General features: G+C 46.6%; 1 protein-coding gene and 1 non-coding gene across 2 annotated transcripts in view; one reads left to right on the top strand and one right to left on the bottom strand.

Moving 5' to 3' along the window:
• The window catches only part of FKBP9 (FKBP prolyl isomerase 9), a 51,179-nt gene extending 25,046 nt beyond the window's left edge, over positions 1-26,133 (top strand). Inside the window, exons 6-10 of the mRNA XM_005549834.4 lie at positions 4,882-5,027; positions 12,549-12,735; positions 18,998-19,143; positions 21,916-22,079; positions 24,416-26,133. Of these exons, the coding sequence (XP_005549891.3) occupies positions 4,882-5,027; positions 12,549-12,735; positions 18,998-19,143; positions 21,916-22,079; positions 24,416-24,592 (820 nt within the window). The 3' untranslated portion in view covers positions 24,593-26,133. The remainder of the gene's footprint in view (positions 1-4,881; positions 5,028-12,548; positions 12,736-18,997; positions 19,144-21,915; positions 22,080-24,415) is intronic.
• Positions 20,868-20,970, bottom strand: LOC123572605 (U6 spliceosomal RNA). Its single transcript, XR_006697170.2, has one exon. It is a non-coding gene; the product is annotated as a U6 spliceosomal RNA (small nuclear RNA).
• Positions 26,134-26,883: the final 750 nt, after the last annotated feature.

The raw sequence follows: 26,883 nt of genomic DNA, 5'->3' as shown, positions 1-26,883 counted from the left end.
TCACCTGAGGTCAGGAGTTCGAGACCAACCTGGCCAACATGGTGAAACCTCGTCTCTACGAAAAATAACAAAAATTAGCCGGGTGTGATGGCAGATGCCTGTAATACCAGCTCCTCGGGAGGCTGAGGCAGGAGAATAGCTTGAACCCAGGAGGTGGAGGTTGCAGTGAACCGAGATCACGCCACTGCACTCCAGCCTGGGGAGACTTCATCTCAAAAAAAAACAAAAAACAAAATAAAACAAAAACAAAAAAAGTTGCCTAATTTATGGGAGAAATAAATGGTACCTATGGTTTTAATCTGAATTTTCAATTGCTATTGGGTTTGAAATTCCTTTGGATGTTTGTTTGAGTACCTTCTTTTGAACTATCTGTTCACGTCCTTTGCCTATTTTTCTATTTGGGGCATTGGCGTTTGTCTATTTCTTGTTGATTTGAAGAGCTCTACACATTAAAAATATTAATTATTTTATGGTTGCATATTATTAAAAACATTTTCCTCAATTTATTTGCATGTTAATTTTGGTTGTTTTGATTTTTGACCCATTTAACTGTAAACCTTTTATGTTGTTAAATACATTAGACTTCCTCATTATGGTTCCTGTCTTTGGTGACTTGTTACAAAGTCTGTCCTCTTCCTAGAGTATATAAATGTTTGCCTGTATTTCCTTCAAGCCTTTTATTGGTTGCTTTTTTTTCTTTATTCTTTAAGATATTCTTTATTAGAATTTTTATTTTCAAAGGTACTAATATTCTTTTTTTTTGAGACAGAATCTCGCTCTGTTGCCCAGGGTGGAGTGCAGTGATGTGACTGCAGCCCACTGCAACCTCCACCTCCTGGGTTCAAGCAATTCTCTTCTGCCTCAGCCTCCTGAGTAGCTGGGACTACAGGCGTGCACCACCATGCCTGGCTAATTTTTTTGTATTTTCAGTAGAGATGAGGTTTCACCATGTTGGCCTGACTGGTATCAAACTCCTGGCCTCAAGTGATCCACTCGCCTGGGCCACTCAGAGTGCTGGGATTACAGGCATGAGCCACCACTCCGGGCCAGAGGTAATGTGTCCTAATTGCATAATGGAAACAATGCAAAAATGTATAGCAAAAAATGTAAATTTCTTATCAGCCCCTTCCATTCTCACTAGCATGAGATAACCAGTGTTAACAACGTTCCGCAGTTCCTCTCTGTGCTCACAAATGCTTTCATATTTAAGTCTTTAATCCGTCTGGAATTTATTGTGGTATCACTGTGACAGGAAGGATTTAACTTTATTGTTTTCCAGGTGGTTAGCTAGTTTTTCCAACATCCTTCATGCATGACTCTATCATTTCCTTACTGCTCTAAAATGTGATTTTTGTTATGAACCAAATTCTTATATGTACTTTTGAGTCTTTGTGTAGAATTTTTATCCTTTACCTTCTATCTATTTCTAGGCCAACATCACACCTTTAGCTATGATTAATTAGTGTTAGCTTTTTAATTTGTATAGTAGAGGGCATTCTTTTTCTTTTTTAAAAAATAACTTTTTTTTCTACTAAGTGATGCATTGAAATGATTTAAAATCCTGGAAGTATAGAAAGGTATACAGTGACAAATTTCCCTACTATCCTTGTCCAACCTCCCCTCTTCATAGGGAACCAGTGTTATTAATTTCTTTTTCAGGCACATGCCACCAGGCCTGGCTAATTTTTTTAGTATTTTTAGTAGAGGTGGGGTTTCACCATGTTGGGCCAGGCTGGTCATGAACTCCTGACCTCAAGTGATCCACCTGTCTCAGCCTCCCAAAGTGCTGGGATTACAAGTGTGACCCATTGTCCCCTGCCCAGTGTTATTAATTTCATAGGTCTTCCATACATATGTAATGAAGTACATATATATATATATTTACCTTTTTAAATTTTTTATAAGAATGGTAGCTTGCTATATACTGCACCTTAAAAACAGCATTCTTAATTGTTTCTTTTTTCAGATGAATTTTAGCATTACTTTACTGAGCTTCCCACCACCACCAGATACACACCCCTGGGATTTTGATTGGAATTGCTTTAAAATTTGTAAGTTACTTTGGCCCAGCCATGGTGGCTCAGGCCAGGCACGATGGCTCACACCTGTAATCCTAGCACTTTGGGAGGCTGAGGCAGGTGGATCACTTGTGGACAGGAATTCAAGACAAGCCTGGCCAACATGGTGAAACCCCATCTCTACTGAAAATACAAAAATTAGCTGAGTGTGGTGGCGCATGCCTATAATCCCAACTACTTGGGAGGCTGCGGCAGGAGAATCACTTGAACTCCGGAGACGAAGGTTGCAGTGAGCTGAGATCTCGCCGTTGCATTCCAGCCTCAGTGACAGAGTGAGACTCTGTCTCAAAAAAAGAAAAGGAAAAAGAACTTATAAGTTAGTTTAGGGGAGGACTGATGACTTTGCTTTTCCACTGGGGAACAGGATGGTTTTCCATTTACTTGTCTTTAACTTTTAAAGTTATTCAGCGTTCGCTACAATCAAGCCCACTCCACCACTCCGTCTCTCCTTCGGAGGCTCTTTCCTGCCTCTCGGCTTGGCCCTTGCTGCCAGCCCGGTGCTTGTCCCTGAGGCAGATCCCACAGCCTTCGGTGTCTGTTGTCTCCCCTCTGCCATGGAATCTTTGTGACTATTCCAGTGGGCAGGGCAGCAATCCCCACTGTGGGTCCCTGCCGTCTCTCTCACCACTTGGTGTCCCTTCGTCGGGAGCCCACCACGTAGGTATCCTCCTCTTCCCTGAATGTCTGGTAGTGACTGCACATTGCTGGTGATCCCCAGGGTCCTGCAGGTGGGAATCTGGGGAGGGTGAGCCCTGCTCTGGCTGGAAGATGCTGGGAGCCGGCACGGTCCTCCTCTTCCCTGCTGTGTTCCCCTCCAGGCCTTCCTGGCCAGTGCACCAGGAGGAGGCTTGGAGCTGCTCAGCGTGGGGTGCTGTCCTTAGTGGGTGGGAAGAGGGACTCACAGCCTCCTCTGGGAATTTATGTGGACAATCTCCTGCTTCCTGGGTGAGGAGGGACATCTGTTGTGGTTCTTTCTTCATGCCCCATGACTTTGTGGTCTCTGAGGGGTATTGAGAAGGGAGAACCTCCACAGCTCTGCCTGTGTATTGACCCGGCTCCACTCGGCGGTCTGGTCTCTCTTCTCCGGGACGTCATGCGCTGGCTGTGGGGTGAGGGAATGGCAGGACCGACTGGCTCTTTCAGGACAGGCTTTCTGCCTCATCGGCACCAGGTGGTGTGGGGAAGGGGTGCAGGTCACGTGGTCCAGTTTGATAGTGGACTTGACATATGAAGTTTTATTACTTTATTCTGCAATAATTATGCTGTGGGGAATTGGTTCCTCTTTTTACCAAACTCATGGTAATAGACTCACTCGGCAGTTTACACACAGGCTGTATCTCTCCCTGAGTGGACTTGGGGCTCCTGCCAGGAGCACTTGGGAAACCCAGGTATTCACCAGGGTGGCGTGGTGAGCAGAGGTGATACTGGGGGCCTTTTGTTGGGCTGTGGTAGAGACTGCGGAATTCATTACTCTCAGTGTGCATGCTGCTTTGCTGGCGACCGGAATCTTCACGTCAGGCTGGGTGCTGTGGCTCAGCACTTTGGGAGGCTAGGGCAGGCAGTTCGCTGGAGCCCAGGAGTTTGAGACCAACCTGGGCAACGTGGTGAAACCCAGTCTCTACTAAAAATACAAAAATGAGCCAGGCACAGTATTGCACGCTATAGCCCCAGCCACTTGAGGGGCTGAGGTGGGAGGATCAGTTGAGTCCAGGAGGTTGAGGCTGCAGTGAGCTGAGACTAGACCACTTCACTCCAGCCTGGGAGACAGAGCAAGATCCTGTCTCAAAAAAAAAAAAAAAAGTAATTAAAAAATAAAAACAGAATACTCATGTCCCTCATGTGCAGATATCTTCTCTTTAGGTATTGGAGACGTTGTCCCTGTGACACATTTGTAGTTTCTGATAAGGGCTATGTTCGATTCTGTTTTCTGTTTTTTGTTTTCAAGATAGGGTCCCACTCTGTCACCCAGGCTGGAGTGCAGTGTTGTGATCTTGGCTCACTGCAACCTCAACCTCTCCGGCTCAGGCAGTCCTCTGACTTCAGCCTCCTGAGTAGCTGGGACTATTGGTGTGTGCCACCACACCCAGCTAATTTTTGTAATTTTGTAGTAACAGAGTTTTGCCATGTTGCCCAGGCTGGTTGAGAGCTTGATTGTTTTCATTAACTTGACATGGTTATCAAGTATACAGGCTGGGCATGGTGGCTCATGCCTGTCAACCCAGTACTTTGGAAGGCCGAGGCAGGAGGATCACTTGATCCAGGAGCTCAGGACCAGCCTGAGCGACATAGTGGGACTCCATCTCTACAAAAAATATATGTATATTTTATTAGCTAGGCATGGTAGCACGTGCTTCTGGTCCCAGCTACTTGGGAGGCTGAGGTGGGAGGATTGCTTGAGCCTGGGAGGTTGAGGCTGCAGTGAGCTGTCTGTGATGGTGCCACTGCACACCAGCCTGGGTGACAGAGTGAGACTTTGCCTCAGAAAAAGAAAGCATACTGTTCAATTTACATTAGCTCCATTTCTTTGTGGTGCTTCTCATAACCCACACTGCATTCATAACCTGACTAAACCAGAGGGCTGCACAGTGTGTCTCTACAGGTGGCTGTTCACATGCTGTGTGGGGGTTCCTATTTACCCTTCCAGGGGAGCGTGTTTCTTGGCTGTGTCCTCAGATGCTATGGTTTACGCTGTTCTGGAGTCTGGAGGCCTCTGTGTGCTTTTGCATCTCTGTCCCAACTAATTTGCACAGCTGCTGTGGAGGCCCTTATGAATGACCTCTTTCTTTCCTTTCTTCTTTTCTAGCTACTCTCGGAACCGCACGTTTGACACGTACATTGGGCAGGGCTACGTGATTCCTGGGATGGATGAAGGTCTACTTGGTGTTTGCATTGGAGAGAAGCGAAGGATTGTGGTCCCTCCTCACCTGGGGTATGGAGAGGAAGGAAGAGGTGAGCATCAGCATCACCTGCCTTCCTCAGTAGCTGTGGCTGCTTCCACATTGCTTGGAACAGGGCTTCTTTTTCTTTTTCTTCTTTTTTTTTTGAGATGGGGTCTCCCTCTGTCGCCCAGACTGGAAAGTGTAGTATGTGATCATTGCGTACTATGGCCTGGAACTCTTGGCCTCAAGTGATCCTCTTGCCTCAACCTTCGGAGTAGCTGGCACTACAGGCACGCACCACCACACCCTGTACACAGCTTCTTGAGAGCCAAAATATTGAAGCTAAAGTCCAGCCCAAGACTGGAATGCCCAAATAGATTTAGTTTCTAGAGTTGTCCTGTTCTTTCTCCTTGTTTCTCTGCCCATTTTCCTTTACCTTTTGAAAATGTTAAATCCTACACCAAAGTCGCAAGCACTTTATAGTGAATTCCACTTTGTTTTGCCAGTTGTTAACATTTTGCTATATTTGATCTTTTTATATTTATTTATTTATTTTGGGCTGAACCATTTGAAAGTAAGTGCAAAAGCCCCTCTTTGGTTTTTCTTTTATATGTTATAAAATTCACCCATTTAAGTATACAATTTAATGATTTTTAGAAAATTTAGTGGGTTATGCAACTATCATTATAATCCTGTTTTAGAACATTTTTGTCACCCTCATACCTCACTTCTTTTTAAAAGTTACACAAATCATACATGTTGACTTTAGAAAAAGAAAATACAGATAAGCAAAGAAATCCTGCCACCCAGAAATAAATATTTTTTTCCCTTGTTTTTCTTTTTTCCTTTTTTTTTTTTTTTTTTTTGAGATAGAGTCTCATTCTGTCACCCAGGCTGGAGTACAGTGGCACGATCTCGGCTCACTGCAACCTCTGCCTCCTGGGTTCAGGTGAGTCTTGTGACTTAGCCTCCCAAGTAGCTGGGACTACAGGCATGTGCCACGCCTGGCTAATGTTTTTTAAAATTTTCAGTAGAGATGGGGTTTCACTATGTTGGCCAGGCTAGTCTCAAACTCCTGGCCTCAAGTGATCTGCCCGCCTTGGCTTCCCAAAGTGCTGGGATTATAGATGTGAGCGCCATGCCCTGCCAGAAATAAATATTGTTAATCTTAATCTGGTAGGCAGAATATTCAGCCCCTCAAAGTATCTATGTTCTAATCCTCAGAACCTGTGAGTGTGTTACCTTACTTTATTTATTTATTTTGTTTTGCAACAAAGTCTTGTTCTGTTGCCCAGGCTGGAGTGCAGTGGTAAGGTAAGATCCTAACTCACTGCAGCCTTCAGCTTCTGTGTTAAAGTGATCCTCCTGCATCAGCCTCCTGAGTAGCTAGGACTACCTGTGTGTGCTACCATGCACAGCTAATTCAAAAACAATTTTTTTTTGTTTTTTTTTTGTGAAGACAGACATGGTCTCACTATGTTTCCCAGGCTTGTCTGGAACTCCTGAGCTCAAGCAATTCTCCCACCTTGGCCTTCCCAAGTGTGGGATGACAGGTGTGAGCCACCATGCCTAGCCTCCTGTTACCCTATTAAAGGGACTTTACAGATTTGATTAAGGATCTTGAGATGGGAATAGTATCCTGGATTATCCAGGTGGCCTCACAATACTTGCAACAGTCCTTGTAAAAGGGAGGCAGGCGGTCAGACCGGGGAAAAAGTGCTAAACTGCTGACTTAGAAGATACAGAAGGAGGACCCTGTCAGGGAATGCAGGTGGCCCCAAGAGGCTGGAAAAGGTAGGAAACAAATTCTCCCCGGCAGCCTCCAAAAGGAACACATCCCTAACAATACCTTGAATTTATGCTTCTGCCTTCCAGAATTAGGGGAATCCGTTTGCGTTGTTTTAAGCCAACAAGTTTGTGGTAATTAGCTGCAGCCACAGTAGGAAACAAATGCAGCCATGAAGTGAACGTCCTTCTATACCTTTGAGTGTATGTATAGATTTAAAAAAAAATGCCCACCTACACTAATCAATACGGACAAACACGGGATTGTCTATGCGTATTACTTTGTGATTTCTCTCTTCACCCAATTTGTGGTGAACAACAGATAATGTTGTGAACAACTTTCTATGCTATGTATTTTAATGGCTGCTCCTTCACTCAGGAACAGTTGATGGAGTATTTCTTTTGTTTTCGTATTCTTTTGCTGATGGAGGCTGGCCTTGTTGGCTGTACATTTTTTTTGCTAGTTCTGTTCTGTTTTTTGTTGATACATCATATGGATCTTGAGAGTTTTCCCAGTAGTGTTCATCCCAGAGGATCCAAGAAATGTCAAGTTGGTTGGAAAGTAGGTTGTACCATGGAGAAATATTTTTTTCTCCCTGACTTAAATTTCTGATTGATTAAACCACAACAGATCACAGCTTAAGATCCATTCGACAGGCCTTTCTTCACACGTCCTGCTTGTCTAGTGTCTTGATGCTCTATTGCTTTTTATTGTGTAGATTTCTACTTCTAGTCAAATATAAACAGAAACAGATAAATACTTTCTGAGTGTTCTTGTTTCATTATGGCCTGAGGACTAATCTTTCCTTTCTTTAAAAAGAATGCATTGATGGAAAACATTTGCTTAAATTACTTTTTTTCCTCTTGGCTTTCTATCAAGTATGAGACAGAGCTCTGCAAAGAATTATATAAGCCTCTGGGAAGCAGCCGAAGGCTCATAAATTTTCTGCGCAATGAGACTGCATCATCCTGAGTCACGTTGCTGTGGGAGGAGGGCACCCTGAGTGACCCTGAGGTATCAACCCCAAGCGCTCTTGAGTGGAGTCTGCCTCTGTCCTCTCCTGATCAGCACCCTTGGCCTCTTTGTGGGGGTTACATAGGAGCCCATGCTGATCCCTTTGTGGGGGTTACATCGGAGCCCGTGCTGATCCCTTTGTGGGGGTTACATCGGAGCCCGTGCTGATCCCTTTGTGGGGGTTACATAGGAGCCCGTGCTGATCCCTTTGTGGGGGTTACATAGGAGCCCGTGCTGATCCCTGAGGGGCTGAGCCGAGGGGGGTCAGGATGCAGAAACTGTCTTCTCAGTGGCTGCTTCACTGCATACCACGGGGCCAGGCACATTGTGAATGTTTGGCAAATATTTGTGGGAGGAATGAATTGTGGGCTGTCCCTGTGCTCTCAGCCTCTATCAGCATTTCATTCTGTCCCAGCCATTTTCCCCTGCAAGATTGGTGGAGGGGAAAGGGTAGGCCTCCTGGGAGAGGTTCTGGATCTTTCTGCCATCTGCTTTGTTCCCTGGGTCAGCCCTGAAATTCGGGCATTTGGATGGGTTTGCAGCCTCAAAGTGGGGAATGGATTCTGCCTGCGAGGTTGTGTCAGCTTCACTTCATCGATAGCTTGCTGTTCCTCAACTTCCAGATTACCTTTTGAACACCCTTTTAGGAAAGAGGGGAAAGTTAATAAATGACATTTTTACCCACAGTGTGTCTGGGACTTCTTGCACATGAACTCATTCAAACCTGGAAACAGTCTTCTGAGGCATCATTACCCTCATTGTTTAGAAAGATAATGAGGCCCAGAGAGTTCCACCCATGTGTCCAAGGCCACAATCGCTAATCCATGATGGAGCTGGAATTGGACCCAGGGCTCTCTGACCCGTGTGTGTCCTAGACAGACAGAAAGAATGAGTCCCCATTAGGTAGTGACTTGTTGATACCTACATGTGGAGAACCGAGACCTCAAACCAGAAGTCCCAGAGCTCTCAGAGGAAACCCACCTTCCGCAGAGGAAACCCACCTTCCGCAGAGGAAACCCACCCCCCGCAGGGGAAACCCACCTCCTGCAGAGGAAACCCACCCCCCACAGAGGAAACCCCCCCAAGAGGAAACCCACCCCCCGCAGGGGAAACCCACCCCCAGCAGGAGCTACAGAGTTTCTTGGGTGGGCTGTTGGCTGCTTTAAGTTTTTGTCATCTGTGTCTCTTCTGAGGGAGGCATCCTCATGGTGAGAACAGAATGATGACTTCTGCGCTGGTTAAGGGTTTATACAGAGAGGAGGCTGGTGTTGGGGCCACGCTGGACTATCACTGCCTGTTTGCTGGTCAGCACTCATTTCTATACTTAATCTACAAATAGCTTTGTGGAAGTCAGACCAAGATAGAGGGATAGAGGTTCGAGGCCTTGGTGCTGCCTGGGGTAGGTGGGGTCTATGGTTCAAGGTTCTGATCTTCGTTTTTGCAGGCCGAGAAACTCCATCTATCCATCCATCAAAGATTTATTGAGTTTCTTCATGACCAGGCCCTGCTCATGGTGTTAGGGATTCTGCAGAGAGAAACACAAACAAAACTTCCCACGCACACAGAGAGTGTTTCCTTGTTGACGCCCTCAATAATGTGTGTGCCTCAGAGGTTATCAGGCACCTGGTAGACTGACTCATGTTCACTTCCTAGCAGCTGACATACCCACCTGATGCTACATGGTTCCTTGATTGGGTGTGTATCGACCTCTACACTGGTTGGAATTATTGTGCCTGGAATCCTTGGGGCCTGAGAGACTGAGTTCATTTGACTGCTGACATCAGATCCCAGGGATGTGGGTGGTTCCAGATGCATGCCTTTTTGCCCTGGAGAAGGCCCTGCACCCGAATGCATCTTGGAGGGGAGATTATATTTGAATTGACAAAATTTGGTGACTGCTTAGCTCAGTGTTAGAAGTTTTTAAAATCTGTGGTAAAATATACTCCACATCTTTACCATTTTAAGTGTACAGTTTAGTGGCATCAAATATATTCACAATGTTGTATAACCATTACTACCATCTACACTCAAAAGTCTTTTATCATCCCCAACATAAACCCATTACACAATAACTCCCGATTCCTCCCTCCCCGCAACCTCTGACAACCACCTTTCTTTCTGTCTCTACCAATTTGCCTATTCTAAGTGCCTCACTTAAGTGGAATCATACAATATTTCTCTTTCTGTGTCTGTCTTATTTTACTTAGCATAATGTTTTCAAGGTCTATTTATATTTTAGCATTTATCAAAATTTCAAGCTGGGCGCAGTGGCTCATGCCTGTAATCCCAGCACTTTGCGAGGCTGAAGCAGGTGGATCACCTGAAGTCAGGAGTTCAAGATCAGCCTGGCCAACATGGTGAAACCCTGTCTCTACTAAAAACACAAAAATTAGCCAGGTGTGGTGGCATGTCTGTAATATCAGCTGAGGCAGGGGAATTGCTTAAACCCGGGGGACGGAGGTTGCAGTGAGCTGAGATCACGCCACTGCCCTCCAGCCTGGATGACAGAGCAAGACTCCATCTCAAAAAAAAAAAAAAAAAAAAAAATTAATTCCTCTTTTCTGGCTAATAAATTTCATTCCTTTTTATTGCTGAATGAATATTCCATTGGATGTATATACTATATTTTGTTGATCAATTCCTCTGGTGGTGAATACTTGGGCTGTTTCTACTTTTTGTCTATTGTGAATAATGCTTAATGCTTCTGTGAATATGAGTGTACAAATATCTGTTCGCATCTCTAGTTTCAATTCCTTTGTGTATATACCCAAGAGAGATATTTTTATTTAATGTTTTATTGAAATATAATTCACATACTATAAAAGTAATCATGTTAAAGTTTACAATTTAGTTGTTTTTAGTATATTAACCAGGTAACAGCTATTACCTCTACCTAATTCCAGCACATTTTCATCACTCCAAAAACTAACCCATAACCATTAGTGGTCACTCTCCGTACCCTCTTCCCATCCACCCGCTCCCCCAGTGCTGGCAAAGAAGCCAGCCTTTTGTGTCTGGCTTCTTTCACTTAGCATAGTGTTTTCGGGTTCATTCCCAGCTGATTTTAATGGGTTGCCAAGGTTGAGAAACCATAGATCTGCCTCTGCAGACACCCACCCTGTCCACGTATGTTAGCTTCCCACGCAGAGCCGTCCGTGGCCCTGGCTCTGAGCAGCCTTCTGGCCAATGGCAGGCTGTATTTCCTGGTTCCTGTGGGAAGGAGCCTGCACCCCACTCCACCCACACCAGCAGCCCCTGTTAGGAGTGAGTAGCAGGCACCTGTGTTCTGCTATAAAGCACACCCTTCTCAAATTATTACCTTTACCTTTGGCCAGCCCCAAAATTTGTACCTCAGTGTTCTCAGGATTTTCATGAGAATTAAACAATACATGTTTAATTTAGAAGAGTGCCTGGTACTCAATAAACGCCTATATGAGCATGAGTGTGTTTCTGTTAAAGAGAGAGATAGGAGAGAGACCAATCAAGAAACAGACACAGAAAAGGGACGGGAGGTGAGGAGGGGCTGTTGGTGCTTGTATATCTCTATCTGAATTTTGTCATTAGCTGTGTTATTCTCTTGAATAAGTAACATCATGTCTGAGTTTTTGTTTTCTTTCTTTCTTCTTTTATGAGGACACAGTCTCACTCTGTTGCCAAGGCTAGAGTACAGTGGTGCAATCCTAGCTCACTGTAGCCTTGACCTCCTGGCCCCAAGCAATCCTCCTGCTTCAGTCTCCTGAGTATCTGGGACTACAAGTGCTCACCACCACGCCCAGCTAATTTTTTTGTAGAGACATTTGGCTGTGTTGCCCAGGCTGGTCTCGAACCCCTGGCCTCAAGTGATCCTCCCACCTTGGACTCCCAGAGTTGAGATTACAGGCATGAACCACCACCATACCTAACCTGAGTTGGTTTTCTTATATGTAAAATGCTGATGATAATAAAATATGTCCTTCACTCTAGGTAACATGATTTAAAAATATTTTACATTTAAACTTCTCTGAAATGATTTGGGCTGGGGGGCGTATTACAAATGATGCATATGTTTAAGTGTCCCCCACGCTCCTGGAAAGCTGTCGTTACATTCCTGGTGTTATGGCCATGCCTACCCCGCAAGGTTGCTGCAGGGACTTAAAGGGAAAATGTAGGTGAAAAATACTTTGGCAAACTGTAAAACATTATTCAGATGTGAGCTACTGTCTTCAAAAGTGGAAATTATGGAAAAGTTAATTAATAATTTAGTATAGAACAAATAGGATGTATTCTAAAAGCACCTGTGACTGTTAGGGGTACAATCATGAGGGACAGGTGTCTTTTTCTTTACGAAGTTTATGTTATGCTTTTCTTGAGCAGTGGTCGGACATTGGAGTGATTTCACTCTGCGGCTGATTTCCTCACCCCACTTCTTACTTCCGGTGGGCGAAGGGCAAGTGTTAATTTGGCTGGGCTTGAGTTTCCTCATTTGTGATCAACTTAGCCACTTGTCTTTCAGGCTGAATGATGCCATGGGGCAATAGTCCATAGTCTTGAATTTTAGTCCAAACTGTGCTCATTATGGGCTGTGGGACCCAGGGCAAATCTGTGCCTCCATTTATCGACCTGTAAAATGAGGATGAGGTTACATCTAATGGCCCTTTCAGCATCAGTCTTGGAATCCTCCTAGGGTTTCGTATCTGGGTGCCCGTTTTCCTCACTTGGAGGGGCCTTGAGGACATACCTGGTGATACTGGGGAGGCCCATGTGCTGCAGCCTGCAGGGGTCATTCATTAATTCCCCGTGTCTGTCCTTTAGGGAATATCCCCGGCTCGGCTGTGCTGGTGTTTGACATCCATGTGATCGACTTCCACAACCCTTCGGACTCCATCAGCATCACCTCCCACTACAAACCCCCCGACTGCTCAGTGCTGAGTAAGAAGGGAGATTACCTCAAATATCACTACAATGCCTCACTTCTGGATGGGACCCTGCTGGACTCCACGTAAGGGCAACCAGAATGTTGTGGGAGTGAGCCTGGAGGGTGACAGTTGCGTGCTCCCACCATCCTCCTCTCGTGGGTAGATGCTGGTTGAGAGCTTTTATCTCCATGCCGCCCCACTGCATAGCTTGCGCCTGTGTCACTGCTCAGGTGCATTATGTTAAGTTTCCGATTCATGGTCTTGCCCTGCTCCAGGTCATTTTTCACCCCATGAAATTGTCTTTCTGACAAGCAGATCTCATCATATAACTGCTGTCTTTCCTTCCTTCCTTCTTTTTTTTTTTTTTTGTTTTTGTTTTTGAGACGGAGTCTGGCTCTGTCGCCCAGGCTGGAGTGCAGTGGCCGGATCTCAGCTCACTGCAAGCTCCGCCTCCCGGGTTTACGCCATTCTCCTGCCTCAGCCTCCCTAGTAGCTGGGACTACAGGCGCCTGCCACCTTGCCCGACTAGTTTTTTTTGTATTCTTTAGTAGAGACGGTGTTTCACCGTGTTAGCCAGGATGGTCTCGATCTCCTGACCTCGTGATCCGCCCGTCTCGGCCTCCCAAAGTGCTGGAATTACAGGCTTGAGCCACTGCGCCCGGTCCCTTCCTTCCTTCTTTCCTTCCTTCCTTCCTTCCTTCCTTCCTTCCTTCCTTCCTTCATTCCTTCCTCCCTCCCTCCCTCCTTCCCTCCCTCCCTTCCTCCCTTCCTCTACTTTCCTGTCTTTTCTCTCTCTCTTTTTCTTTCCTTCCTTCCTTCCTTCCTTCCTTCCTTCCTTCCTTCCTTCCTTCCTTCCTTCCTTCCTTCCTTCTTTCTTTCTTTCTTTCTTTCTTTCTTTCTTTCTTTCTTTCTTTCTTTCTTTCTTTCTTTCTTTCTTTCTTTCTTTCTTTCTTTCCTTCTCTCTCTCTCTCTCTTTCTTTTTCTCTTCTCTTTTCTTCTCTTCTCTTTTCTTTTTTTCTTTTTGAGACAGAGTCTCACTCTCTCACCCAGGCTGGAGTGCAGTGGCACTATCTCAGCTCACTGCAACCTCTGCCTTCCAGGTTCAAGTGATCCTCCCGCCTCAGCCTCCCAAGTAGCTGGGATTACAGACATGCACCACCATACCTGCCTAATTTTTGTATTTTTAGTAGAGATGGGGTTTCACTATGTTAGCTAAGCTGGTCTTGAACTTCTGGCCTCAAGTGATCCACCCTCCTCAGCTTCCCAAAGTGCTAGGATTACAGGCGTGAGCCACCGTGCCCAACTCCCTCCCTCCCTTCCTTCCTCCCTTCCTTCCTCCCTTCCTTCCTCCCTTCCTTCCTCCCTGCCTCCCTCCCTCCCTTCCTTCCTTTTCTCTCTTTTCTTTCCCTCGCTTTCTTTCTTCCTTTCTTTTCTTTCTTCCCGTCTCCTTCCCTCCCTCCTTCCCTCCCTCCCTCCCTCCCTCCCTCCCTCCCTTCCTTCCTTCCTTCCTTCCTTCCTTCCTTCCTTCCTTCCTTCCTTCCTTCCTTCCTTCCTTCCTTCCTTCCTTCCTTCCTTCCTTCCTTCTTTCGTCCCTCCCTCCCTCCCTCCCTTTCTCTTTCTCTCTTTCTCGCTCTCTCTCCTTTTCTTTTTTTTTTTTTTTGGGTGGGGGAGTGGTGTCCCACTCTGTCACCCAGGCTAAAATACAGTGGCATGATCTTGACTCACTGCAACCTCCGCCTCCTGGGTTCAAGCAATTCTCGTGCCTCGGCCTGCTGAGTAGCTGGGACTACAGGTGTGCACCACCACACCCAACTGATTTTTTATATTTTTAGTAGAGACGAGGTTTTACCACGTTGGCCAGGCTGGTCTCGAACTCCTGACCTCAGGTGATCCACCGACCTCGGCCTCCCAAATTGCTGGGATTACAGGTGTGAGCCACTGTGCCCAGCCTCCTCTCTCCTCTCCTCTTTTCTTCTCTTCTCTTTTCTCTTTCTTTTCTTTCTTGCAGGGTCTCACTCTGTCACCCAAAATGGAATGAGGGAAGTGACCATAGCTCACTGCTGCCTCGACCTCCTGGACTCAAGCAATCCTCTCACTTCAGCCTCCCGAGTAGATGAGACCATAGGCATGTGCCACCACACCTGGCTAATTTTTATTTTTTGAGACAGAGTCTTGCTCTGTTGCCCAGGCTGGAGTGCAGTGGCATGATCATAGCTCATTGCAACGTCTATCTCCTGGGGTCAAGCGATCTTCATGCCTCAGCCTTCCATGTAGCTGGGATTACAAGCATGCACCACTATACTTGACTAATTTTGTTTAATTTTAAGCAGGGAGGAGGTTTTACCATGTTGCCCTGGCTGGTCTCAAACTCCTGGGTTCAGGTGATCCTCCTGCCTCAGTCTCCCAAAGTGGTAGTATTACAGGTGTGAGTCACTGCACCTGGCCCAGGCTAATTTTTTAATTTTTTTTTTAGAGATGGGTTGGGGGGGTCTCACTGTGTTTCCCAGTCTGGTCTCGAACTCCTGACCTCAAATGATCCTCCCGTCTTGGCCTCCCAAAGTGCTGGAGTTACAGGTTTGAGCCATCATGCCCAGCCGAACTGCTTTCTTTAAAAATCGACTCACAGGCTGGGCGCGGTGGCTCATGCCTGTAATCCTAGCAATTTGGCAGGCCGAGGTGGGCGGATCATGAGGTCAAGAGATCCAGACCATCCTGGCCAACTTAGTGAAACCCCATCTCTACTAAATATATAAAAATTAGCTGGGCATTGTGGCGGGCACCTGTAATCCCAGCTACTCAGGAGGCTGAGGCAGGAGAATCACTTGAACCCCGGGAGGCGGAGGTTGCAGTGAGCCGAGATCGTGTCACTACACTCCAGCCTGGCGACAGAGCAAGACTCCATCTCAAAAAAAAAAAAAAAAAAAAAAAAAGAAAAAGAAATTGATGCACAGATAAAGGCCAGACTCTGGAGTCTGGCACATAAGGCTCTCTGTCAGCTCCGTTCTGCCTCACCAGTCTCTTCCACTGGGGCCCATCTTCCACCTTCCAGGGCTGCCATGTGCAGTAGTGCAGGTTGTTACTGTTCTTCTTCCTTTTTCTGGCCAACTTCTGCCCTGGCTTAAATGTTATATTTTTTCTCAAAATCTTTCCTTAATTCCTAGAAGAATCAATTGCTTTTGCTTCTGTAGTCTCATAACACTTCATGCATTACCTGTCTTTTAGTTTTGTTTCTATCTCTGTTGCTGGTGTAAATACCTTAGGGACACCCAATGTATTTATTTACATTTTTATGCCCGACACCTTGGCCAGAGCATAGAACCAAAGCAGCATTGTATAAATGTTCTTTGATTGAGATAAATCTGAGAATATGTTAAATAGGAACCAACAGCATAAACTAGTGTCAGGCATGAGAAGGAGCTTTGCGCCTTGTGAACCTGAATCTTCAGATGTATCTGTAAGTTAATATTATATTCTCTTCTTTGGGAAAGAAACATTTTCAGCATTAAAAAAATTTTTTTAGAGACAGGGTCTTGCTCTGTGAGCAGTGGCGAAATCAGGGCGTACTTTAACCTTAAGCTTCTGGACTCAAGAGATCCTCTCGCCTCAGCCATCCAAAGATTTGGGATTACAGGTGTGAGTCACCAAGCCCGACTAATTTCAGCAGTTTTTATATATCCATTTTTGTACTGAGCCTGACTTAGTTTCCTAAGTTTGGTCTTTGGGGGAAAAAAGCTTTGCATAAGCAGGTACGTGCTACTGCATTGATTCTGGATGTGCAGGGTCCTCTCTTCCTTCCACCTGTCCCTCTGCCTTCTAGCTTTGGGTGACTCTGTGGCTGTGAAGTTTGACCAGCCTGGCCAACATGGTGAAACCCTGTACTAAAAATACAAAAATTAGCTGGGCATGGTGGCACGTACCTGTAATCCCAGCTACTCAAGAGGCGGCAGGAGAATCGCTTGAATCTGGGATGTAGAGGTTGTAGTGAGCCGAGATTGCGCCGCTGCACTCCAGCCTGAGGGACAGAGTGAGACTCTGTCTCCAAAAGGAAAGAAAAAGAAAAGACCCTACGGATATACTCAGAGTTCTCCCTCTGGGACTGCGGGATCCTGTATGTGAATGCATTTAATGTATTTCATCAACTCTAAAGAGTGTGATGGAAACATTTCATGTATCTCTGACCAAGTTAAAACGCTGACGGATGACATACTGTCAGTCATAAAATGTATCCTAATTATAGAGAGGTTACACTGTGAAAAAATACGCATTTTAGAATCAGTGAAATATGTGCATAGCTTCCAGGGCCCAGATTTACAGGGACCTGGCTTACAACAGACCTTGCAAAGAAATCCCAACCGTTGGTTATTGAAAGCTAGCGGGAGGCAGGGCCGCAGGGAAGGGGCATGGCTTGCAGTGCTTTTAAATCAAGTGAGCTCCTAAGAGTGAAAATGGTCCATGAGGTTAGAAGGGTCTGTAAGGTCCGTGGCTGCTGTCACTGCTCCTGCTGATGTTCATATTCCTGTCCTCTGATTCTGAGGCTGAGGAAAGGGGAAGTGGGCGTGGGGAATGAACAAAGGAATTCCTTCTCGGGAGGGTCCAGGATCTGCTTCTCACGCGGGGCAGGGAGAGTCGGTCTCCCTGCCTCCTGCTTGTGTTTGGAGGACTCATAATATCCTGGCAGAGCACTCGGGAGCCACATGAGCCAGGGCTCCTTATCAGGAAGTGCATTTTGTACTCTGAGAGCCTCTGTATTACATGTAAAGCTGCAGCGGAAGAGTAGCGGCTGGCGTCCCTGCTGGTGTCTTCCTGGTGTGAGCTTCAGAATAGTGGGCTAATGGAAAGCTTGGCCGGCACCTGCCTATCTGATCCCAACTGGAGCCCTGTGTGGGCTGGGTCCCATTCATCAGGACTGAGGCAGCAGCTGCTACCTAGAGGGGAGGAGGGGAGTAGGGGAATAGGAGTGAGCCGGGGAGGGTGAAGCAGGCAGGAAGCTGCAGGCCTGCGGTGGATGGGGCCAGGAAGCACGCAGCGGGAGTGAGGACGGTGTTTGAGAGAAACACTGCCCAAAAGAGAAAAAAAGAAAATCACAGGACCCGAGGAAAAAGAATGAGTGGTGTGTTCAGAGATGATACATGACAACAAATTGTTTGCTTGGAGGATTTTCTTATGCGTGCGTGTTTAAACTGGCTTCAAGGAGGAAGAAGAAACATGCATTCCTGGATGACTAAGTGAGTTCTGGAATATTCTGTCATAAGACTTTGCAACTGGAGTAGCCCCAGAGAAAGGCAGGCAGTGGGAGTTGGCTCCCTCCCACAAGGCATCCCTCACCGGAGTTGGCTTTGTTTCGGGTTCCTCCCAGGTGGGAAAACACAAACCCTGTCTCGGTTTGCTGGTAATCAGCTGGAGAAGGGAAAGAAGCAGCTGCCCTGGGCCCAGGGGAGGCCGGAAAGCCTGAGAAGAGGATGTGACCCAAAGGGGCACCCGTCCATGTTGTCACCAGCTGCTCATAGGCATCAAGGGGGTCAGGGATCTTTTCTCCTTGGAGTAAAGAACATACACGCTGTTTGCCTTTAGGAAGTGATAGGAATGGCATAGATTTTGGAGTAGATTTATTTTTAGTAGTGACTGAAGTGATAGAGCAAACTTTTTTTTAACTGGCTTCCCGAGGTCCATGGCCATCAAGGATAATTAAACTCTTGGTGGTCTTTTTTTTTTTTTTTTTCCCAGTCTTGGACTGTTACAGACATAAGCACTTTACACCTCAAGGCCAAACATTTATTGAGCCCTTTGTACTTCCTCTCCACTGTGCCAAGCATAACATGTTATTTGTGATTTGAAACATCCCTGTGAGATAGCTATATTTGTTGTCTCCGTTTCATAGATAAAGTAACTGAGAGATTACATTTCTCAGGGTCAAATTAAGTGGCAGAACCAGGAATCCAGCTCAGGTCTTGCTAAATCCAAAACCCAGGGTTTTTTGTTTTGTTTTTGTTTTTGAGACAGTCTCACTCTGTCACCCAGGCTGGAGTGCAGGGGCGCGATCTTGGCTCACTGCAGCCTCCACCTCCTGGGCTCAAGAAAAAAGGACCTCATTCCACTATGCTTGTCCACTCTGGAACTTCCACAGTCTTGCCTGGATTTTCATGGCCTTGACAGTTTTGAAGATGACAGCCAGACATTTTTCAGCATGTACCCCGATTTGTGTTTGTCTGATGTTTCCCCGTGATTAGATAGGGATTTTTATATCTTTGGTAGAAATATCCTGGCAGTGATGTGTTCTTCTCATGGGAACACTCTCAGTGCCAGCGGGATGGTGACCTAACATGAGGCTCTTCTGTTTCATTTTAGGTGGAATTTAGGCAAAACTTACAATATCGTTCTGGGATCTGGGCAAGTTGTGTTGGGAATGGACATGGGTCTCAGAGAGATGTGCGTTGGCGAGAAACGGACCGTGATCATTCCGCCCCACTTGGGCTATGGGGAAGCTGGCGTGGGTGAGTGAGCAACAGTATTCAAGGGTGTTTGGGGCCCGCTTACTATCGGAATTTTGTGCTTTTTGGGGTGCCATAGTTAGAATCACAGCATGCTTCTTACATGTAATACCCAAAGAGTGTGTGGTTTCTATTTTTAAAAAATGATTTAGCATTTTTGTTTAGAGACCCCTGTGAATTCAGTGAGCCACGTCAATGCTCCATTACCCTCTTGAGAAAGAACCAGTTTGCGTGAAATAAATCTTGGATCTTGGATCTTCAGACCCATGTGTGGGAGGTGTCCCTGGGGGGAGCTGCCTGGGAGGTTTCTCTGGGGTCAGACTGAGCACATCCTTCTGGAACTGTTTCCTGGGACAGGTGGAATGCTGTAGGCCGTTGCTTTTCACTTCTGAGCCTGTAGGCTGTCCAAGACAGTTTCTTTTGGGAGAGATTAGTTGCAAGTGCTGGAAATACTGGCTTTCCCTCATCCTCACGGTCGTTATGTTTTACTCCATCATTTCAGCCACAGTGTGTCCTCCACATGGGGATTCAATAACTTTTTTTGTTGGTTTGTTTGTTTGTTTCAGAGACAGGGTCTCTCTCTATCACCCAGGCTGGAGTGCAGTGGCACCATCACGGCTAACTGCAGCCTTGAACTCCTGGGCTCAAGCAATCTTCCCACCTCAGTCTCCCGAGTAGCTGGGACTACAGGCATGCACCACCTCACCTGGCTAATTTTTTATTTTTTAGAGGCAGAGCCTCACTATCTTTCCCATGCTGGTCTTAACTCCTGGGCTCAAGCGATTCTCCTGCTTGGGCCTCCCAAAGCACTGGGATTACTGGTGTGAGCCACCGTGCCTGGCCCCAGGAACCCCTTCTTTTCAGTGTTTTCACACTGCTGATATCCGGACATGGAGGAGATAGGAAGAGCTAACTGGTAACAATTATAGGCACTGTGGATTGATATTTTTTTCCTGTAAAAGAATTGTAAAGTACATTTGTTCTTCCTACCAATCCCAGAAGAAACCCTTTAAAAATTGTTGTATATTCTGGCTGGGTGCGGTGGCTCATGCCTGTAATCCCAGCACTTTGGGAGGCCAAGGTGGGCGGATCACGAGGTCAGGAGATCCAGACCATCCTGACTAACACGGTGAAACCCCGTCTCTCCTAAAAGTACAGAAAATTAGTCAGGCATGGTGACGGGCACCTATGATCCCAGCCACTTGGGAGGCTGAGGCAGGAGAATGGTGTGAACCCGGGAGGCAGAGCTTGCAGTGAGCAGAGATCGCACCACTGCACTCCATCCTGGGCAACAGAGCAAGACTCCACCTCAGAAAAAAAAAAAATTTTTGTATATTCTTTAAGACTTTTTCTGTGATATATTATTAATAATTATAATATATAACATATTATATATAACGTATACTCTAGATAAGATATAATAATTTGGAATAATACACATTACCTTTATATATTCCATACTTTGATAACTTCTTTGGGCCTATACTGTATACACTGTTCTTGAATTTGTGCTTACAGTCAAATCTTGGATCATCATCTTTGGGCATATGGTTCTGATTCTAAAAGTTCTGCTGTTAGATTTACTTAAAAGTTTTACCATTGTATTGTAGTCTCTACAAGCAGCTTTCAAACTTTTTTCAACAAGACATGCAGTAAGAAATACATCTTATTTCCCAATCTGTATTCTATATAACATATAATTTACACATATACACATTTATTTATTTCTTTTTAATCAACACATCACAAATTTGCATGTCCTGTTTGCACGGGGGTCATGCTATTCTTCTCTGTATGGTTCCAATTTTAGTATGTGTTGCTAAAGTGAGCATTACTTTTAGTTTTATATATAAAATTGAAGCTCAAGTTTCATGACACAATACCTATCTTTTCTTTTTTTTTTTTTTTTTTGAGATGGAGTCTCGCTCTGCCGCCCAGGCTGGAGTGCAGTGGCCGGATCTCAGCTCACTGCAAGCTCCGCCTCCTGGGTTCACGCCATTCTCCTGCCTCAGCCTCCCAAGTAGCTGGGACTACAGGCGCCCGCCACCTCGCCCGGCTAATTTTTTGTATTTTTTAGTAGAGACGGGGTTTCACCGTGTTAGCCAGCATGGTCTCGATCTCCTGACCTCGTGATCCGCCCATCTCGGCCTCCCAAAGTGCTGGGATTACAGGCTTGAGCCACCGCGCCTGGCCAATACCTATCTTTTCTACAGGTAAAAAGTATTCTGTTCCATTCTTTTTTTTTTTTTTTTTTTTTGAGATGGAGTCTCACTTGGTCGCCCAGGTTGAAGTGCAATGGCACGATCTCAGCTCACTGCAGTGTTTGCCTCCCTGGTTCAAGCAATTCTTGTGCCTCAGCTTCCTGAGTAGCTGAGACTACAGGTGCCCACCACCACACCCAGCTAATTTTTGTATTTTTAGTAGAGATGGGGTTTCACCATGTTGACCAGGCTGGTCTTGAACTCCTAATCTCAAGTGATCTGCCCGAGTTGGCCTCTCAAAGTGCTGGAATTATAGGCATGAGCCATCATGCCTGGCCTCTATTCTATTCCTTAATTTAAAAAATAACAAAATGCTGGTCACCACCCTTTAAACTGATTTCATGACTCATTAACGGGCCTACAGTGAGAAAGTGACTAGCCTTTGCTCTGCTTTCTTGCTTTGGTCAGAAGTCCCACCCTGAGTGAGGCTGCTGGAGGTTGGGTGGGTGCTGGTTGATGGGTTTGACTGCTGCCTGCCAGCTGACACCACCTCCTGCTCCTGTCACCTGGACAGATGGAGAAGTGCCTGGCAGTGCCGTATTGGTGTTTGACATTGAGTTGCTGGAGCTGGTGGCCGGCCTACCCGAGGGGTACATGTTCATATGGAATGGTGAGGTGTCACCCAACCTCTTTGAAGAAATTGACAAGGATGGCAACGGAGAAGTCCTCCTGGAAGAGGTAACTAACTGGCCTTTGTAGGAAGGTGAGACCGAACAGCTCAGGGAGCCTGGTGAGGCCATGGGGCTGGTCCTGAAGGCGAGGCCTTCTCAGGGTGAGGCCAGTGGGCTGGAGGGCTTGTGAGATGGCCAGCACACTCATGTGCCAAGCACTTTTACACACGCCCTCTCTGTGGAAGCTCACCATTCCTCTCTGAAGAAACCAAGTCCCTGAGAGGTGCAGGGCTTGATTCCAGGGCACACAGTGTGTATTTAGTTCTTGTTACTGGGTGCTCACTGCCTGCCTGTGTGTGCTGAGTGTCTTCAGTGTATTCTCTGGTTCGGCCCTCACAACAGCTGTTTTTTAGAAGAAACTGTGCACAGAGAAGGTAAATGATTTGTCCAAGGTCACACAGCTACTCAGTGGTTTGAGCCAGGACCACACACCTCTTTGTGAAGCTGGGCAATAGAACCGTCTGTTTTGCTCCACGCCTGGGGAATTCCAGCTCCCTGCCTCTTCCACGTCTGCTACTGAAAGTCCTCCAGCCTTTTCCTCTCTCTCTCCACATCTTCAGCACTTCTGGATCATTGTCATTTGCATACAAATGTGCTGTTATTTTCCCTTCCCTGGATGTGTCTTTCTAGTTCTCTCATTACTTTCCTTTCCAGCAAAAACTTCAAAAGAATTGTGTGTCCTTCTTGCCTCTAATTCCTCTCCTCCTAGTTTCTCTTAAACCCACTCCTTTCTGACATTTGTCCCTGCACGCCTCTGAGCCCAGCCTTGCCAGGGTGGCCAGTGTCTTCCGTATTGCAGAATCCAGTGGTCAGCTCTCACGCTCCTCTTACTTCAACACAGCTACAGGATGCGTGTTTCTCTGGCTTCCAGGACACCACACTTCATGGTGTTCCTTCTACCTCCCTGGTACGTCCCTCTCAGGCCTCTTGTCCCCGATCTCTTCATGTTGGAGTACCCTGGGCTAAGTTTGTTGTTTTCTCCGTCTTTAAGTCACTCGCTTGGTGGTCTTATTGGGTCCATATCCTGATGGCGTCTGAATTTGTAGCTCCAGTCCAGGCTTCTCTCTGCATTTCACACTCATGTGTTCAGCTGCCTGCTTGATGTCCTCATTTACGGAACCCCCTGCTATCCACCTGCACACCCCGCCCCTGGAGCCTCCTTTACCCAAAGCCTTTCCATCGCAGTCAGTGGCATCACTGGCCTCCAGTGGCTCAGGCGAGAGCACTTGGTAATCTCTGACTCCTCTCTTTCTCTCGTAGGCCATAATAATCCTCAGGAAATCATTCCAGCTCTACCTTGAGAGCACATGCAGAACCTGACACTTCTCACCACCTCCACCGTGTAGCATCTTAGCCGGGGGTCTGTCATCTCTTTCCCGGGTCACATCACAGCAGTGGTGTTCATGAAGCTCTTCCTGCACTCACAGTGGCCGTTCTCACACAGAAGCTGGGTCAGACCTGCCGAGGCCCCTGTCTCCAGGGCCTCACAGTAGCCTGTGAAGACTCCGCACTTTCTGCTCGCTGTAACCTCCTCGCCGGCTGTCTCCCTCTGCCCACTTTACCCGGCCACACCCGCCCCCAGCGCTGTCTGTGACCAGCCAGGCATGCGTCCACCTTGAGCCCTGGCACCAGCTGCCCTCTCTGCTCAGGAGACATCTGCCCCAGAGAACTTGTTCGGCCCTTTCCTTCTCATCTTTCAAGCCTTTGCACAGATCTTCCCTTCCCCTTAAAGTTTTATCCTGACCACTGAATTGAACATTTCATCCTTTTCTCTCATCCTTACTGAGCTCCGCTTTTTGATTTTTTTCTGGAGCATTTCACTTTGTAACTTAATGTGTCATTTACCTATTTTTATGTTCATGTCTAATTGTCTGTCTTTCCACTAGAATGCAAGCCTTACAGGCACAGGGTGTTTGTTTGTGTATTGATATATTTCAAGATCTAGAACAGTGCTCGGCACATAGGAGACCATATGTTTTGATCATATGAATGAGTGCATGCATCCGAGAATGTTCTTACAGTGTTGGGTGGTCGTGGGGGTCAGCCTTTGGTAGGGAACTAAGTGGGGAGAAGGGATAGCTCTGACGGCTGCTGGGTATTGGCTACCTGAATAATACGGGCTCTTGGAGTTATTTAGTACAAGGGGTTTTCACCTGCATTTAGAGAAAAAAACAAAACGAAACACAGGTCATAGGTCATGTAGCTGCCAAAAAGATCTTGTCTGTGTTGGTAGCCCAGACTCAAGTTCCAGCCCTGTCACCCCCAGACTGCTCTGTTTCTGGCCCCAGACCTGGCGTTCACGGTGGCTGAACTCATGGTCTTTCCTGTCCCCTTCTTTTCCAGTTCTCAGAGTACATTCACGCCCAGGTGGCATCTGGCAAAGGGAAACTCGCTCCTGGCTTTGATGCTGAGCTGGTTGTGAAGAATATGTTCACCAACCAGGACCGGAATGGAGATGGGAAGGTCACGGCCGAGGAATTTAAACTCAAAGACCAGGAAGCCAAACACGATGAACTCTAAACCTGGCACGAACCAGATGGTGCCAGGGAGTACGTGACACCAAGCCACTTGTCGTGGCAGAGCGTGCAGTGAGGGTGCAAGGGTCTTTCAGAAGGTGCATCATTAGCCAGTAGTAGGTGGGTCACATAGTACCTGGTGTACACATCGGGGTGGGTTGATACATGGGGTGAGAAGTTTAGGCCGATTGCCAGTGATAGTAAACAAAATCTTTGCAGAGAGCCTTAGCACGGGATGTGTCCAGTATTGAAAAGGCTGCACTGCCAACCATGATTTGTGAGCCTTCTGGGAAATTTTGTTATTAAAGGAATATAGTGTCAGATGGAAGTTATCATCTTGGAGGAACCATAAGAAAAGGTGTCCAGGGTATCTATATAAAGAGGGTTAAATTTTTTTTAACTTGCTGGTTAAGACATTTTAGAAATATTCTTGAGATGGGCAGGAGAGTCAAAGGGCTTGCTTGCCCCAGCAGGGTTCCCAGCAGACAGCCATGGCTCTTCCCAGCAGCCTGTGCAAACTCTGATCATGGCCCACCCTGGCACACGCACACACACATCATGCTTTTCCAGCTCATCACACCCTGCCCCACTGTGGGCTTCCCGTTAATAGTGTATAACTTGGAGTTAAGTTAAAAGAGCCTTTTGGAGAGAAAACTGGGCCAGGAAAAGGCATCTCGGACCACAAATAGAGAATTTGATTCCGCGTTTGCCACATAAGGTCATCTGCTTAGCTTTTTCTTTCTTTCTTTTTTTTTTTTTGGAGACAGAGTCTCGCTTTGTCGCCAGGCTGGAGTGCAGTGGCGCCATCTCGGCTCACTGCAGAACCATCTTGGCTCACTGCAGCCTCCGCCTCCCGTATTCAAGTGATTCTCCTGTCTCAGCCTCCTGAGTAGCTGGGACTACAGGTGTGCACTACCACACCCAGATAATTTTTCTATTTTTAGTAGAGATGGAGTTTCACCATTTGGCCAGGATGGTCTCGATCTCTTGACCTTGTGATCTGCCCACCTCAGCCTCTCAAAGTGCTGGGATTACAGGCGTGAACCACCGTGCCCAGCCACTTAGCTTTTTCTTATTCCCACCTTTCTATCCCATAGAACACCCTTTTTTATCCTCCCTGAACCATATTGATAAGATAAATAGGGCTGGGGGCGGGGCCCCGCTGGTCACTCAACAGAGTATTTCCCTTGGCCGAGATGGAAGTTTCGTCCCAATAGATGAGCTGCTGAGCATCAACAAGGTGACATTTTTCTGCTGCCCATTTGTGTCCTGGAGAGGGTGGTACCCTGAAGGCAGAGGCCAGCTGCTATAAGACAGCAATGACAGTCCACCTGCCGGCCTGATTCCTGCATCATGGAATAACCACGTGGCTACCTTCTATCCTCTGTTCCCAAATGGTGGTGGCACTTATCCTGAAGTCGTCAATGATTTCCCTTTGAAACTACTTTATTTTACTAATTTAAACTATTTTGTACTGATGTAGCCCTGAGGTAGTTCATGAAAATGCTGTGCACTCATTCAATGGAATAAATGTTGGAAAGCTGATCTTTTCTGATATGAAATGTTGAATTATATTACCTGCTTTTCTGATGTTTTATTGGAAGGCTAAAGACCTGCGAGAATGCCCCATGCAGTCAGAATCCCCTTGATGAAAACAGCAGAACTTCGCTGCAGTTACTGAGGGAGCGCGTTCTACTTCTAGGGAGTGTGAGTCAGGGTCCTGGCCCTCCTCCGGGACTCCTGAAGAGAAGCTAAGGAAAGGACTGTTTAGAGTGTGGGCGGGGCTGGGGAAACTGAGGATGTTGAGTGCCGGTGACAGCAGTGTTGGCCACTGCAGGAGGCTGCTACTACCAGGGCCTGAGGGCTCAAGAGGAGGCAGTGGGAGCAGCACAGGAAGGGCTGCCTAGAGGCATCCCAGAGGGATGCAGCCACCACTAGCAGTACAGCTGACACTGCAGCAGAGCGAGGGACAAATGCCCCATCCCCGCTGTGCCCCCATTCTCTGATGCCTGCCACTGGTCCTATTAGTGAAACCATGTTGGAAGCGAGGGTAAGAGGAGCTCAGAGACGAGTTCTCAGACGTCAGCCTCTTGGGTGCAGAGAAAGGTGGAGAATGAATCTGAGATGGGGATAGGGTGGGTGGGAGCAAATGGAGAATAACTGGTACATGAGAAACTGTGTGTGTGTGTGTGTGTGTGTGTGTGTGTGTGTGTGTGTGTGTAGTGCAATTATATATTTAAAAGCAATGATTTTAATATACATAAAATATATGTATTATATAGACATACAATTGCT

This window comes from Macaca fascicularis, chromosome 3 (genome assembly GCF_037993035.2).
Source record: "Macaca fascicularis isolate 582-1 chromosome 3, T2T-MFA8v1.1".
Classification (NCBI taxonomy): domain Eukaryota; kingdom Metazoa; phylum Chordata; class Mammalia; order Primates; family Cercopithecidae; genus Macaca; species Macaca fascicularis.
Note: the sequence above shows the minus strand (reverse complement) of the source record. Positions and strands in the feature narration are given on the sequence as shown.